Source organism: Plecotus auritus, assembly GCF_963455305.1.
Source record: "Plecotus auritus genome assembly, chromosome: 5".
In the NCBI taxonomy this organism is placed as follows: Eukaryota; Metazoa; Chordata; class Mammalia; order Chiroptera; family Vespertilionidae; genus Plecotus; species Plecotus auritus.
Genome location: NC_137776.1, coordinates 65,738,387 through 65,753,445, shown reverse-complemented (window position 1 = coordinate 65,753,445; position 15,059 = coordinate 65,738,387). Strand labels below are relative to the sequence as shown.

The window sequence follows — 15,059 nt, the reverse complement described above, 5'->3', positions numbered from 1 at the left end:
AATAAGATCCAGTGGAATTGTATTTGCCATCTTTCATCACTCTGGCTAATCATTTTCAGATTAGCCAGAGTGATGAAAGATGATCACCTCCTTTTAATGCAAAACAAAAACGAAAGGAAAATGTATTAGGCTAAATTCAGAGAAGTGATCTGATGTATTTGATTTGGAGCACCTTGGCCCTTCTAACTAGACAAGCTGAAAGCATTTTAGGTCTGTTTCAAGGAGTTCCAAGAGGGATTGTCAATGATCAGAAGGGTGAGATATCAGGCATCTGTTAAATTAGGAGAATTTATTGTAGTTTTAAAATAGTACTTGGCTACATCATCTTAATTTTTTTAAACTTGGCAAAAAAATGGCATAGCTTTCGAGTAAAAAGGACAAAGTTTAGGAATTAATGGCTTCTACATCATTTCAGACTAGAAGAAAGAAGTGAGCTACTTTAGAATAATGGGAGAATAGGATTAAATATACTTTTAGGTTCATAACACTAAGACTATGCAAAGAACTAAAGTAGTTCAATTTTAAAAAATAAGCATAATGCCTGGCACTAATAGTTGCTCAATAAATGTGATTTGATGGAATGAAAGGAAGAAACAGTCATTATGCCTAGGTAAAATAGCTAAAGAAGATGTTTCATTTATAAGAAAATTCAACAGGATAAACTGAAACAGGAGCATTTCCTTACTGAAAGACAGACTAATGTTTTTGTCAAGAGTATTGTAGGATTAAGTCCCCTAGTTGTTCACTCTAAGAATGAAAAATGAGCTATCTCTAGATGCTTGCCAGCTAAAAGGGCAATATTTGACTCTGGGAAATCTAGAATTTCTGTTATCGGTAAGATGAAAGACTCGCTCATTCATTTAGCACCCCAAGACCCGCTCACCCCGATATTTTACTCTATAGACATTTGAAAGCAGCACCTCTCATGCTTCATCATGTTACTTCACTTCCCCACCACTTTACGTATTCAGCAGGACAGACACAAATGAGACCACTCAAATGCTAAGAACAATGACATCTGCCACCTCAGAGGAAATGCATCCACAAAGCTGACACTCACTTCTTTTGAATAAACCTTCAGTGGAAATGCATAAGGAAAAATAAGCATGCAAAACAGTACCACGTGATGCAGGCACATGGAGACAGATACATAAAGGAAGAGGAGGAACACAACATAAAAGGAAAAGGAAATGTAAATAACTGGCTCCTCTCTGAAAAAAATTCATTCTCAAAATAAAGAAATGAGAGGCCTGCTAAGGAAAGTCAGAGGTCATGAGGAAATTTTTGTAAGGGACATAGAAACCCGTAAGGCTGGGGGTGATCCCAAGAGCTGTGAAACACAGAAAGGCAAAGGAAACCAGATGTCCAGAGTCAGACCGAGGAAGAAGAATTGCAAAGGCCCAGATTCTCGGATGAAAATAAAATCTGCTTCGTTTAGAAGTATGTTAGATTCCTCTTTCTATCTTTTAGGAAATAACTTGTTTCTGAAGAAATATTTCCTTAATGAGCAGCAAATCCATTGGTCTTGCTTCCATATCTTTTTCCTGTGCTAATTTCAAGTAAACTTAAATTTTCAACTTTTTAATTAAAAAAAAAAATCTATGCCTCCATTTCCCACAGAAAGACTCCCAAGCAAATGTAACCTAGAAAACTACTATTATGAATCTGAGTTCAGCACAAAACAGACTTCCTTTTTGACTGGATTTCCTTAAGAATTACTTACTACATTTTGAAAGATATGGACACACATCAGAATCAGGACTCCAGGAATTCTGGGACTAGGCAGTAAGTATAGTAAATTCCTGGCATTGGACTAGGAATGAGTACAGTAAAACTACATACATGTGCATTACGGAATGGTAAAGACTTCTTTTTCTTCTTAATCATGGAACCTGAGAGGCAACCATGCAATGCCATGTATTGGCAAGTGCAACACCAGCATTTATAATCCCATCAGGCTCAGATATTGGCTTACATGGATGCGGTATAGGAAATATTTTCAAATCAATTATTCTTCCAAAATTTAATTTAATTAAAGATCTGAGATCCAACTGTTCAGCTCCTTATCAAGGAATTGGTACTTGTAAAGGCCCAAGAATTAGAAAACTTCTTGCTATTAAGACTGTAAAACAGAGGGTGAAAGAACTATGAGTTCACAGTATGCCTGAGTGGAGAGACTGTAGTAAGTGTCAGTCTCAAATGTATTAAACATCAACAATGGCCATCAGCAGAGGTTTTCTTTGTGTGGTTGAAGATGAAATTCTTCATTTGTTTTCATTTCATCTTTTAATTTGCTCTTTGTCAGCTACCCCAAATATACTGGGAGGCCATGTCCAAGTCTAGTCTATCTTCCTACTCCAAGTGGTATGTTCCAGAGGGCAAGCTTCATGCATGAGAAGATGGGTGTGTGCAAAAGTATATTCTTTAACAAATTTCCATAGCATTCTACACATGCCGACACAAAATCAACAGAAAAGAGTGCAACTTGGTCAGTCAGTCCCCTGACCAAGGCTAGGAAAGTCGACAAGAAAAAGAGGAAGACAGAGATCTCAGCTTGCTGGTGCCAGTCTTACATCACTCATGAGTGCATTAACTTTCTTAAGATGCCTCATCATAGGGGTGTCATAAGATGCGGCGCCGTGCCCGTGTCCTCTCCTTTGGCCTTTGAGGTAGTCTGCCTAGAGTGCCAGCAAGACAGCAAAGTCAGAATGGGGAGGGTCCACAAATAGGTGGGCCAGGGGGTCACACCATGAAGCTGTAAATGCAGAGGCAAGCCTTTCACAGAAAGTTAACACAGGAAGGTGAACTCATAAAAGGATCTGGTTGGGTCTCATTCTCCATATCAGAGCATTCACTTAGAATTAGGAATATGAGCCTCTTGATTTTTAAATACAGCAAAGTCTTTAAAATGTCAACATGCAAAGTCATTTCTTTGTTTTTAACTTGATAATGGTATGACCTTGGGAATTTAAAAACATATTAAAAATTTTTGCATTAGAAAGTTCTTGTTACATTTCATTGTTCTTAGAGATTACACTGTTTTTTTTGTTGGTGATTTCATATTTTGATATCAAATGCTTATACAATTCCATTAATTTATAATAAAACATTGCATAGGAGTATTACATTAAAAAACTTTCTATCTTTTAGGAAATAACTTGTTTCTGAAGAAATATTTCCTTAATGAGCAGCAAATCCATTGGTCTTGCTTCCGTATCTTTTTCCTGTGCTAATTTCAAGTAAACTTAAATTTTCAACTTTTTAATTAAAAAAAAAATCTATGCCTCCATTTCCCACAGAAAGACTCCCAAGCAAATGTAACCTAGAAAACTACTATTATGAATCTGAGTTCAGCACAAAACAGACTTCCTTTTTGACTGGATTTCCTTAAGAATTACTTACTACATTTTGAAAGATATGGACACACATCAGAATCAGGACTCCAGGAATTCTGGGACTAGGCAGTAAGTATAGTAAATTCCTGGCATTGGACTAGGAATTTACTATAGGTTCAGTATGTCATTAGGCATTTGAACCTTTTGTCTCTTCAGCATTATGGCTTGTTTTGTCACTTGGTATTACTACTTTATACCTTCCAAAAGATTGGAATCCCATGTGTGCTACTGCTGAAAGTCATACATAAAACAACCAAATGTATCCCAAACCTGTTTCTTTAAACAAATACTTGAGAGAACAGACAATGAAGAAGAAGGTAGGACCTCTAAATTAGAGAAGAAATAAGTTATTCTTGAGCTCAAGTCCTACAGGACTAAGACTGGCTCTCTGAAAGAGCTGGTGGTGGATCATGGAGTCTCTGAGCTAAAGTCTGAAAGTCTGTCATAACTCAGGAGTATTATAGATAATTGGTCTAACAAGGGAAATTAGGTAATGTGGCAATTAGGTCTGAGCAACACATTTCTGAGTCCATCTTCTCAATAATATCAAATCTGCTAGAATAGAGTATTCCCACTCAGCACCCTGGGAATACCTTGATCAAACACTTGTCACTCCTATGGTACTTACTTATCCATGGATGGATATATAGTCTGAGGACATCTTCCCTAGGTCCTAGCGCAGGCACTTCATATATGTACGTTGAATGAAAGAATAAAGGATACTGCATCTGGTTGGATTCTAGAAGTTAGAATTTCATGACACTTGCATGTTAACAAGACCTCAGAGGTGAGTTAAGTATGAATTAAGCCCTTGGGATGTAACCTCCAATGTCTAGAGACAGGTTCCAAGAGGAGCTCTGGAGCTGATGTTCTTATCACATGAAAACAGCTAAGCACTCAACACCTAGACACATACCCATACATGGAAAAGTGGAGAAAAAGAGAGGCCTGGAGATGTTAGCCATAAACAAGAAAGATGGTCCTTAACACACATGTTCTGGTACGTTTCACAGCTAATCTCCTCATGTTAGAGCTGCCTCTTGCCCATCTGCGTTACCTGGCTGCTCAGCTTGGCTGCCTTTTTGGCCATTTCAATGTCTGGGCGACCAAGCATGCTTAACCCATGGCTGCCCTCCTTCCGGTGCTTGGCTCTGTACTCCACCTGGATCAAAGAAAACCAAAATGGGCAATGCATTCTAGGTGCTGTGGCCCTTGGGGATCAGGCACATGTTAACCACATCTTTACCTCGCTGGCCTGCTTGGCTGCCTGTGTGGCCTTCTTGATGTCGGGCCGATCAGCCACTGTGGTGTAATGCAGGTTTTCTTTGGCATCTTTTCTGTAAGCAACCTTTATATAGGGGGGAAAGAGTTCACTCCTTTGAGAGATATTCTCTTTCCAAAGTCCTCATTAAGTACAAGGGACCTTTTTTTTAAAACCAAACTAATCCCACCACCATATTTATTAAACTAGAAGACACAGAAGTTAGGGTGACAGAAACCAGCATGCACCAATTTGAAATCCACAGGCTCAGTGGTCCCCACAAAGAATGTCGAGAGGAGAAACTTACGTCACTCTGCTTCTTGGCCACTTCCATGGCATGTTTCACGTCTGGGGGCTCCAGCATGATGGAGTAGTTGGATTTCCCTTTCTCCTTGACAAACTTCTTTTTGTAATTTGTCTGAAAAGAGCCGGAATTACATATGTGAGCGGAGGAAGCTGGGAACAGGATTGAGAAGATCTCCAGGGAAACCCCTGGCTCCCCATTTTGGACCTGTCTGGAACCCGGGTCTCTTGGTCCATATTCTAGTTCTTCCCTGTCACCTCTGTCCCATAGCCCAAAACTGGAACCACACACCAATCTTTGGAGAAATGACCACAGGGAACTTAAGCTCTGTCATGCATCATTTCTACCTTTTTAAAACAGATGGAACTATATAGGGCTCATAAACTATGACATCGTGATTATTAATGTATTATTGATTAGGCCATAGTAGTCAGAGATTACCAAGATACAGAGTTGGTTTGCTTCTCTAAAATTGTTTAGCAGTTTAATGGTAGGAGAGGCCAATCTCCATTAGCGATCTTTTCTCCCCTTATCAGCACTAGGTTAATAACAGCTCACTTATATTGCTAGATAACATGACCCATGGCAAAACCCACATCTGCTGTAGTTGCCATCATGGGATAAATAATAAGTTGTCCTTTTAACCAGAGTTCAAAATTGTGATCACAGACAGGTGTTGACGGTAAGAACACAATGACATAAAGGAAGGTGTTTGGCAGCTTTCAGTCTGGCTGGATCCTAAGGTAAAGGGCCCTGCTGCTGCCCAGTGCCTGGGGCTGTCACTCACATCGCTGACATGCTTGGTCACTTCCTTGACGCGAATAGTGTTCGGGGTCTCTGGCAGCGTCGTGTATGAGCCCTGGGCCAAGTGCTTCTTCACGTAGTCCTTATACTTGTTCTGAGGGAATCCACAGAAAGTGTTAGAGCGTCTGGCTGGGCGTGAGCCCAAGACGAAAGCAGAGCCCTCGGCAGCGGGAGGGGTACCTCGGACACCAGGTTGCTGACAGCTTTTGCCAGGAGGATCTGAGGAGTGTCGGGCACAGCGTGGCAGCTTCCTCTTTCCTTGACATGTTTCTCTTTGTATTTCAGCTGCGGGGGTGAAGAAAGCATGTCGTTAGCTCCTCTGGGTCTCCTGAATAATTTTATTAAGCTTCAAGGTCACTAGACAGAGCTGGGAGGACAGCGTGGTTGACACCGTGGGCACATGAAACTCGACACAAGACGTGATGTTTGGAAATCTTGGGAAATATGCAGTCATGATTTTCTTTATCTCTTGCAAGTTGAGGTTAGATTTTAATAATAATCAAAATGGGGCTTGAGCTGAATCTTTATACATATAGCCTAGTTCAAAGCACTTTCAAATATGTCATTTGACCCTCCCCCAAAGCCCGGGAGGCTTTGTTATTCTTTTTTCCCAGACGAGGAAAGTGCAGCACAGGAAGAATGGGTGCCCACATATGTGAATTAGTTTCCCTATGGAACCCAGCAGGGCCTCACATTCCTGATTCTTGCTGTATGAGTGCCAGAAGGGTCAAGACAGTCACCAGGGTTTAATACCTTCCTGCTGTGCGGCCCTGCTCTGCCATGTCAGGTCCTATTCCAGGACCCACACCCACAGCAGCAGGCCTGGTCCCTCCCTGGTGTCCCTGGGGAGACGGCTCTGAGTGGGGTTAGGGGTCATGGAAGGAATAGGTACTCACGTCACTTTCTATTAAGGAATTCCTCAGGGCCAGCACCATGTCTTTATCATCGGTGACAGACAGCTTGCAACCCTTGAGGAACTCTCGGTCCAGCTTGTATTCAAACTGTCACAGAAGAAAGGCAGAGGAAGATGGGAAAGGGGGACAGGCCCAGGAGAAAGCCAACCTTTGATCAAACCCATAAGGAGGCCGCCTCTTAAAGAGGGTTTGCTACAGAATGGGGACAGAGGCCTCCTGGCCCCTCACTTCCTGCTGAGCTCCTCCTTTCCAGCCCCGAGGCCAAGACCAAGCCCCCATGCCTGCCCGCCTCCAGCCCCACCCCATCCTCACTCAGGTCTCCGAACCATCTGTGTGTGGGCCCAGCTGTGGGAGCCAGGCTCTGAGGCCAGGTCTGCTTCCTTAGCCGGCCTTCTACTCCCACAACCCCTGTCCTTGGATCTCAAATGGGCTAGGTTAGCACCCTCCATGGTGGTTATCATGACTAATTATTGATTTTCTGTCTCAGGCGTGTCTCTTCTATCTCACATCGCTTTGCTGCAGGGAGGACTTGGCGGCCTGGAGGAAGTCCGGTCGGTCAGGGGTCCACCTCCAGTGGGCTTTGTTGGCTTCATACAGCTTCTTGTAGTCCAGCTGTTTTTAATAAGAGGAAAGCGAGTCGCATCAGTCACGGGGCTGAATTCCTAACCACACGCATGGCACAGAGGGACTCACCTTGCATTTTAACATACAACAAATCCTGGTTCTTTATGCAAGAGAGAGCCCCAAATAAATTTTCTCTACAATTTATGCAGCTGGTCAGCCACTCAAGAGGTCATCTTGTGGGACCCTTTGGTCTCAATAGGGGCTAAAATTTTTAAAGGCCTCTGGGGGAAAAGATTCTACAATATTTCCAGCTCTGCCAGCGTAGCTTAGTCATCTTCAGAGCACTTGAGCACTTTTAGCTTCTAAATAAATTCAGGCTTAAGTAAAACAATATTAAACATATATAGTACATTCTTTTGTGCCAGGCACTTTTCTAAGTGCTTTATAATTATTAGCTTATTTAATCTTTGCAAGAACTGCATGCAGTCGACAGCTGAGGAACTGCCTAGAAGGATAAGTAACCTGCCCAAGGTGAGACAGCGAGTGAAAGGTGGAACTGGGATTCAAAGCCAGGCAACCTGGCTTTAGGGTGCCTTCAGACCTGCATCTAAGCTGGAGAACTGGCTGCCTCGAGCCAAATCTGAGGCACAGAAGTGTCTGCAATTTAATTTGTGTCCTTGGGAAGAGCCCTCTGTATCAGGCACATTCTTTCCTCTCTCTTTTTTGTCAAGGGTTAATTTGCACACAAAATGTGCATACATCTATGTATACTACTTGATGAGTCCTCCCCTCTCGTGTTATTGTGAAATTTTTCAAACATACAACAGAATTGCAAGCATCTTATAGAGACTACCCACCACCTGCATTCTACAATGTGCATTTTACTGCAATTGCCTTTCCCCACATCCATCCTGCTTCCCATCCCTCAATCCATCCTCAGGACATCTGTAAGTTACCTGCCAGCCCCTACAGGCATTTCAGTTTGCTGGCCCTAACAAACATAAGTTCTCTCTGGCACTACTGGGCACTAGTTGGGTTGTGATGGTTTCATTTTATAACCATTTATATATATGTTTTTTAAAAGCTGATACTCAACTAAATGCACAAAAATGTGGTTGAGGCTGTAAGATGCCCCACTACAAAGAAATGAGTCAGCGCAGGGAGATCTGAGCAGAAGGAAGGCTTAGGCCAACTCCTGACAGCACCAAGTGGTTAAATTTTTTTTGTCCATAAAGAACAGGCTCTAGGGTGTGGGGCAGGAGGAGAATATGGAGGGTGGAGGGAATGAAAGATACTGAGATACTTTCTAAAATGCAACTTTCATTTCAAAATTAAGTCTCATATTTCTCAGCCACCTCGCACCAAGGCTGAGTGGGTGTAATGACTGTGGCACAGGCTGGCCACCCTTGCTCTTCCCCATTGACCTCTGCGAGAATCAGGGGCAGCGTGTCGATTTCAGTGTCCTTATGCACGCTCCTGGCGCCTAACTCTTGATCTGGACTCAGTCGCTGGAAGAGATGTGAGAGAACCTATGTCCTGCAGAAGCTGATGAAGCCCCCGTGAGGCGAGGGGACGTTTATGGACTTACGTTGGTGTTGACTTTGTAGGCGTCCTTGGCTGCTTTGATATGAACAGCATCTGGTTTAATGGTGCAGTTGGACTTGTTTCTTTGGTAAACTTCTTTGTATTTCAGCTGCGGGAGGCAACACAGTGGCCAGGTTAACTTTGTATAGCAGTCTACTAAGATACTTAAAAAATAGGAATGAAAACCGTGATTACAGTACACACTGCTCCTTAGGACAGAGTGAATCTGTGAGTAGAAAGGTTGTGGCCATGCAGACATGTGCGTTCCTGTCTCAGATCTTAAAACCAGCTCCCAGGACACACTGAGCGTGCTCACTAGTGTCACGGTGGCACTCATGTCCCTGAGGTTGTGCTGGAAGGGCCAGCTGCACAGCTTTCCCTGTATGTTCTCCCTTTTCCAAATCAGAAAATTCCAAGTTCAGAACATCTTGAAAACTGCTGATGGAAGCGAAGCTCCTCCCACCCAGATGGAATGAGTCTTGCCCTCCTTCTGTACCCCCCACAGTTCCAGCTGTTATCACCTCATATTGTAGTTATTTGCTTAACTGTCTATTCTTCCCATTAAGCTGAACTCCAAGGGCAAAGACTGTGTGTCATTCATCATTGTTCCTAGTGTCAGGGACATTTGTTCCTGGTGTCAGGCACATAGAAACCCAATAAAAGTTTGATGAATGAGTGAACGGATGGATGGATGGATGCAGTCATCACTATCATCACTGCTAGAGCCACATCTGGCCAGTTTGGGCATGTGAGGGCTTGGATGAGAGGGAGAATGTCAGGGAAGGCTTAGTCTCAGGGCCCAACAGGTAGTTTCCCCATCCTGCGCCCAGAAGTTCTAGCTTCACCCAATTCTGCTCCTCGTAAATTTCAGGTCCCTGGAGCCTCACTTGGATTTTCTCACTAATTGTTGCTGAGGGATCCCAGGTGTTAAAGTGGTTAAATCTGAAGTGAAACTGTTCTAAGGATGCCTAGTAGCATTACTAAATTTGCTTGATCACAATTTTCTGCACTCCACCACACACATAAATCAATATCTTTAGGGGAAAGGCCTGGAAATCCATATTTTACATCCATATCTCAGGTTATTGTTATAATCAGAAAATGTGGGAGAATGGACACCAAAATGCTTCATTTTTCTACAGTGAAAGGGGAAGGGCTGCTCTGCATAAAGAATTGACCTGACAGATGTTTATGAATACATGGGTGTCCATGTTTGAAATGCCAATACTTAGTTTAACATGAAAAATATGAAAAATTTTTATATGCATTTCTGCCTTCATACACGTGCACAAATGTATTTAACATTTTTTCACGGCAGCTCAGGGCCAGCATTGTGAACACATATATTCATCTATCAGGGAATTCCTGAGCACCAGCTGAGGTCAAGGCTATGGGTAAGGATGCGTGTACTCCACAGCTGCCTTTAATATTCTCTCGGGTGCAGTACAGCCATGGACTTCCTTAATTTTTTTTTTTAACAAACTATCATGATAGTTTTCAACCACAGAATCTATCTATAAATCTGAAAATTTCTGAATACAATTTCTCCTCAAATTCAGGATATTTGAATTTAATGGCTACCTTGTTCCTCTTAGTCAAAATAAAGTGTATAGACTCTATACTATAGAGTATTCTTAGCATTTATGGCATATTGCATTTTTCAAAATGGTATCTAAAACACCCCCCCCTAACTCCCCCAACTTTCTACAATGTAACCCTGCCATTTGTTCATCCAGAGGTGGCACCTATCTCTTCACCCATTGAATCTGGGTATCCACTGTGCCAATAAAATACAGCAAAAGTGTCTCTTGTCAGTTCTAAGAATAGCCATTAACTGGTCTGGAAGCTTCTATTCCAGCCTCTTGAAACCTACCCACTGTGCTGTGAGATGTCCAAACCACACGGGGGGTGAAGGGGGGTGCTGTCTATGCAACAGCAGAGCACCAGCCCAGAACCACCATCAACGACCAGCCAGGTGAGGGAGCCTTCTTGAGGTGCTGGCCCACCTGAGCCTCAGCTGTCTGCCAACAGCATGTGGGATAGAAGACCCACTCGGCTGTGCCCACTCAGCTCACAGAATCACGAGGGGGAAGGGGGAAATGATTGTTGTTTTAAGTCGCTAAGTTTTAGGGAGATTGTTGCACAGAAATAGATAACTGAACCAGGGTTTGCTAGATCACATTAGAGAGACCAAGATGAGAGGACTGAGAAGCCATTCTGATACTTACATCACTGACTTCATCTTTGACCTTCCGGACATGCAGCAACATGGGCGTGTCGTGGATTGTGGTGTAGCCTCTAGGCTTGGCCTTGTTGTATTCCAATTTGTAAAGTATCTGAAGGAGAGGAAAAAGCATAAAGAGACAATGTTATACATCTCTATTTACAGTGCAGTGTGATGGGACATTATAAGTGCAAAGGGCTTTTGTGAGTGTGTATAAAGGTGAGTAAATTGTATAAATTCAGCAGGTGCTTTCATGCTTTCTGCCAAGGCCCTGGTGCTTCTAAAATGGGGTGTCTCCCCATTTAGTTGGAACAGTTCTATATTGTAAAAGAAGTTCTGAGCATTTAGCACCCTTGCCTCACTCCCCCTGAATGGCAGAAGAGTCTTCTGGACATTGTGACAGTCTAGAATACCCCCTACATTTGCAAATGCCTCCTGAGTTTGAGAATCTGTTCACTGTTTCTTGTACTTACATCACTGATTTGTTTGTTGACTTTTGTAGTACGCAGGTGTTCCGGTGTGTCCACAATTGAGGTAAATTTGTCCTTAGATTTTTCATACTTTTTCCTGTACTTGATCTAAATTGTGCAATAGAAGAACAAGTTAATTCTAAGAAGTGGAAGAGAGGGCTTTAAGGAATCTAATTTTCCTCTTGAGAGAGTCCCACAGCAAATAGTAGGATTATTATACAAGCCACTGATGTGGGGGAGTGGGGTCATGCTTTCTTTTTAAATACTAATTGAAAACATTTAATATAAATCTGTACTTGATAGCAAGCTTGCAATGGAGTGAGCAAATAATAACAATAAATAATTCCCATACATTTTATACATGCAGAAACTGAAGCCCAAACGGGGTAAGAGACTAAACTAAGGGTACATGTAGAGTGAATCTCAGAGCCAGGACTAGACCCTTAATCTCTGGACTCTGACAAGTAATGATTCAGTCACAATACAGGGTGGGGCAAAAAGTAGGTTTATAGTTGTTCATATGGAAAATAATACCATAAGTAGATTTACAGTTGTGAGTATGGAAGATAATACAATAATGAATAAATACTAATATAAGAATAAACTGTGTTTCCCATACTCACAACTGTAACCCTACTTTTGCCCCATCCTGTATGCTGCATCAAATATGTATCATCTCTTAAGATATGTTTTCATATAAAAAATGAAGTAGATGTAAAATAAAAAAAACAAGTATACAGAGTTTAAAGTATTTATCATTTTAGAGAACACATTCACTTTTATAATTTTCAAGTCATAATTTTTTTCATGCACATAAACTGTTTCAAGCAGCACAGACACAGAGAGCACAGAAATATCTCATGCACAACTATTGATGATCATATTAGGACAAAAAAAGTGGCAGGCAAATAGGATATTCCTAGGGAGACCTCATCCCCCTCATTTCATATGCTGATGATGTCACACTGACGTGATAAAACAAGTTCCTAATACAAAAGATTGATTAAAACTTTTTTTGTATGGGGACAATGGCATTTTATTAACATGGTATCTGGTAGTTAAGTAATTGTCACCATTTTTTGCTGCTTCAAATTTACCTTTTAGCATATGATGGAAAGGCGGTGGTGGTGTGCTTCTACTGACCTTGTGCAAAGGTAATGTTATCAGCAACGCTGTTAACAAGTATGCGAGAGGGCAGATGTGCTGGAAATAACCTAGCAAATTCAGCGTCAAACTCAAGAGGGGCCATGACTATGTACAATTGTAAAAGAGCTGTACTGTAATCCTCATCTGTCCTAAATGGTACACTTTTAGTGATCATTGAACAATAGCCAAATTAGATAAAAATATTACATATTCAGACCTTTTAAATGCTGTTGAATCTATTTAATATACCCAGTCTCTCAGGAATCTACTTGGGGAGGGGGCAAATATTGAAAAATATAAGTTAATGTTATACCAATTTGGAAATAAAGTTTGGAAAAGTCTCAGCTAATCTTACTATGACTTCCCTAGGTGTCAGATGATATACAGATGGTGTCATCACAGTGGTGGCCACATCCAGTGTTCATTTACAAGGAATGAACATTTATTCAGCTTTATCATGTGAAACCGTGGGCAGGGGGCAGGGAAAGGAAGTCAAGGAAAGCATAAAGGCGAATGCCCCCAAGACTTCTTCCCATCACATCCGAAATTACCTGGCTCCACATGTATGTGTTGTAGAGGGCAGTCAACATATCTGGACGCAGAATTTCATTACATCCTCGCTTCAGAAGCATCTTGGCACTAGATTTATATTTTCTCTGTTCATGCAAAGAGCAGTGAAGCACAAAAGAGACTTAAGAACATGGCTCTATATCCCCACCATCTCTGAGTGAAGAGATGTAGGCAGACACACTTTATGTGCTCACATATACGTGTGGGTGAAGACAACAAATATATTACAATGCCAAGTAGAGTGACTGCAACACCTGCAGTTGACCATCCATCATCCTTGTGAATGGGGAATGAATGACATAGAAAATGCCTTATAGGAAAAAGGACATCATTGGAGTATAGGAAAATATGGCAGGGAGTTTTGTCTTCTTTCCTTCCATTAATTTGCTTCTTTGTTTTTGCAACTCAATTTGCAATTTACAACTGCAGGCTGAAAACAGGGCTGCCAGGGGAATAAAGGGTGGAAGGACCCAGCTTTCCTTTTCCTCTTCACTGCAGCACATGTGAGCACACAGAGCATGGACTGGCACACTCAAATAGCTCACGGGCTCTTTGGGTGGCTAGACAGATACTGTGAAACAGAACATCCCAATATCATAGGCAGAACCTATGACATCCTTGCAGCAGACAGAACAACATCTCATGAGAAACTTGGAGCACAGTCCTGCCTGGGCTGGCCAACCAGCCCCATCACAGTACCTGACTGATCTGGTCGCCTGCGATCTTAGCCAGCAGATGTCTAGGCTCATCGACTACCAGTTGGTATTTATCTTTCCGCTGCTCATAATCAGCTCTGTATTTTTTCTGCTCAGACATCAGATCAAATTATAGCAAGAGTACAACTTCAAGGCTACACAGAAATGTCCCCAGATAAACACTCCAGAGGACCAGAAATATCTCATTTTGGGAGGTGGGCGCCCAAAGAATCCGGGATAAACACAGGGAAGCAAAGAGAGTGAAGTGAGGGAAGATTGCCTGGAGAGGGCTGGGGCTTGGGATAGATCGGATTTATGACATCAAATTGGAGTACCTTGTGCCTAAACATTTTCCATCTCTACATAGGATGCCATTAGTAATGTTAGGATTTATGGCACTTTACATTGTATTTAAAATAAGGCATGATAATCTACAGGTCTACAATCTAAGACTGTGAGAATCAAAAGGAATATTCATGAAAAATTCTAATAGTCTTCTAATGCTAGTTAATTTATTTAATTATAAAAGAGACCTGGAATTCCTTTGTGAGTGTGAAAAATAGAAATAGACTGTATTCTAGGAATATACTAACAGTAATTCTTCAGAGTTGTTCCACCTGGAAATCTACTGAAAATGAACAAAATCAAATTTTAAAGAAAAAAAAAGTCATATATTGAAATAAACATACCATTGGTTACATTTCCATTTTTAGATACATTTTACTAATTTTCTAACATTGTGCATAAATTCATGTAAGTCTGTGGAATATCCAAAGATAGGAAATTAAATATAAAACCATCCAAAATTTAAGTTAATCAATAGCTTGGTCATTTCAGTCATTTTAAGCTAAATTTAACTTAAATTATTGCAAAGATAGTTCCAGGAAAGACCAGGTAGAAAATAAAAGAATATTCTGGGGACAAATGGCTACTTCTTTGCACCAATATATGAGTAAACAATGGCAATACAATTGAATGCCAAATCACAACAATCCCTTTAGGGGTGGCTTTCCCAATCACTGCCATTTCTGTGCCATGGTAGAGATGCTAAAGTAACCTTGAACTTCTGTGTCTCCCAATTCTACACAGTATCCCTTTTTAGGGAGTTCAGCTGATAGTCAACAAAAT

The 15,059-nt window shown here is 41.5% G+C and overlaps 1 protein-coding gene across 1 annotated transcript in view; it reads right to left on the bottom strand.

The window, feature by feature from the left end:
• NEB (nebulin) overlaps positions 1 to 15,059 on the bottom strand; it is a 198,051-nt gene that overhangs the window by 31,153 nt on the left and 151,839 nt on the right. The window contains exons 127-138 of the mRNA XM_080669929.1: positions 13,936 to 14,040; positions 13,218 to 13,322; positions 11,524 to 11,628; positions 11,055 to 11,162; positions 8,831 to 8,935; positions 7,186 to 7,290; positions 6,661 to 6,765; positions 5,945 to 6,049; positions 5,748 to 5,858; positions 4,964 to 5,074; positions 4,642 to 4,743; positions 4,453 to 4,557 (exon numbers count right to left, since the gene is read on the bottom strand). Coding sequence (XP_080526055.1) covers positions 4,453 to 4,557; positions 4,642 to 4,743; positions 4,964 to 5,074; positions 5,748 to 5,858; positions 5,945 to 6,049; positions 6,661 to 6,765; positions 7,186 to 7,290; positions 8,831 to 8,935; positions 11,055 to 11,162; positions 11,524 to 11,628; positions 13,218 to 13,322; positions 13,936 to 14,040 — 1,272 coding nt within the window. The remainder of the gene's footprint in view (positions 1 to 4,452; positions 4,558 to 4,641; positions 4,744 to 4,963; positions 5,075 to 5,747; positions 5,859 to 5,944; positions 6,050 to 6,660; positions 6,766 to 7,185; positions 7,291 to 8,830; positions 8,936 to 11,054; positions 11,163 to 11,523; positions 11,629 to 13,217; positions 13,323 to 13,935; positions 14,041 to 15,059) is intronic.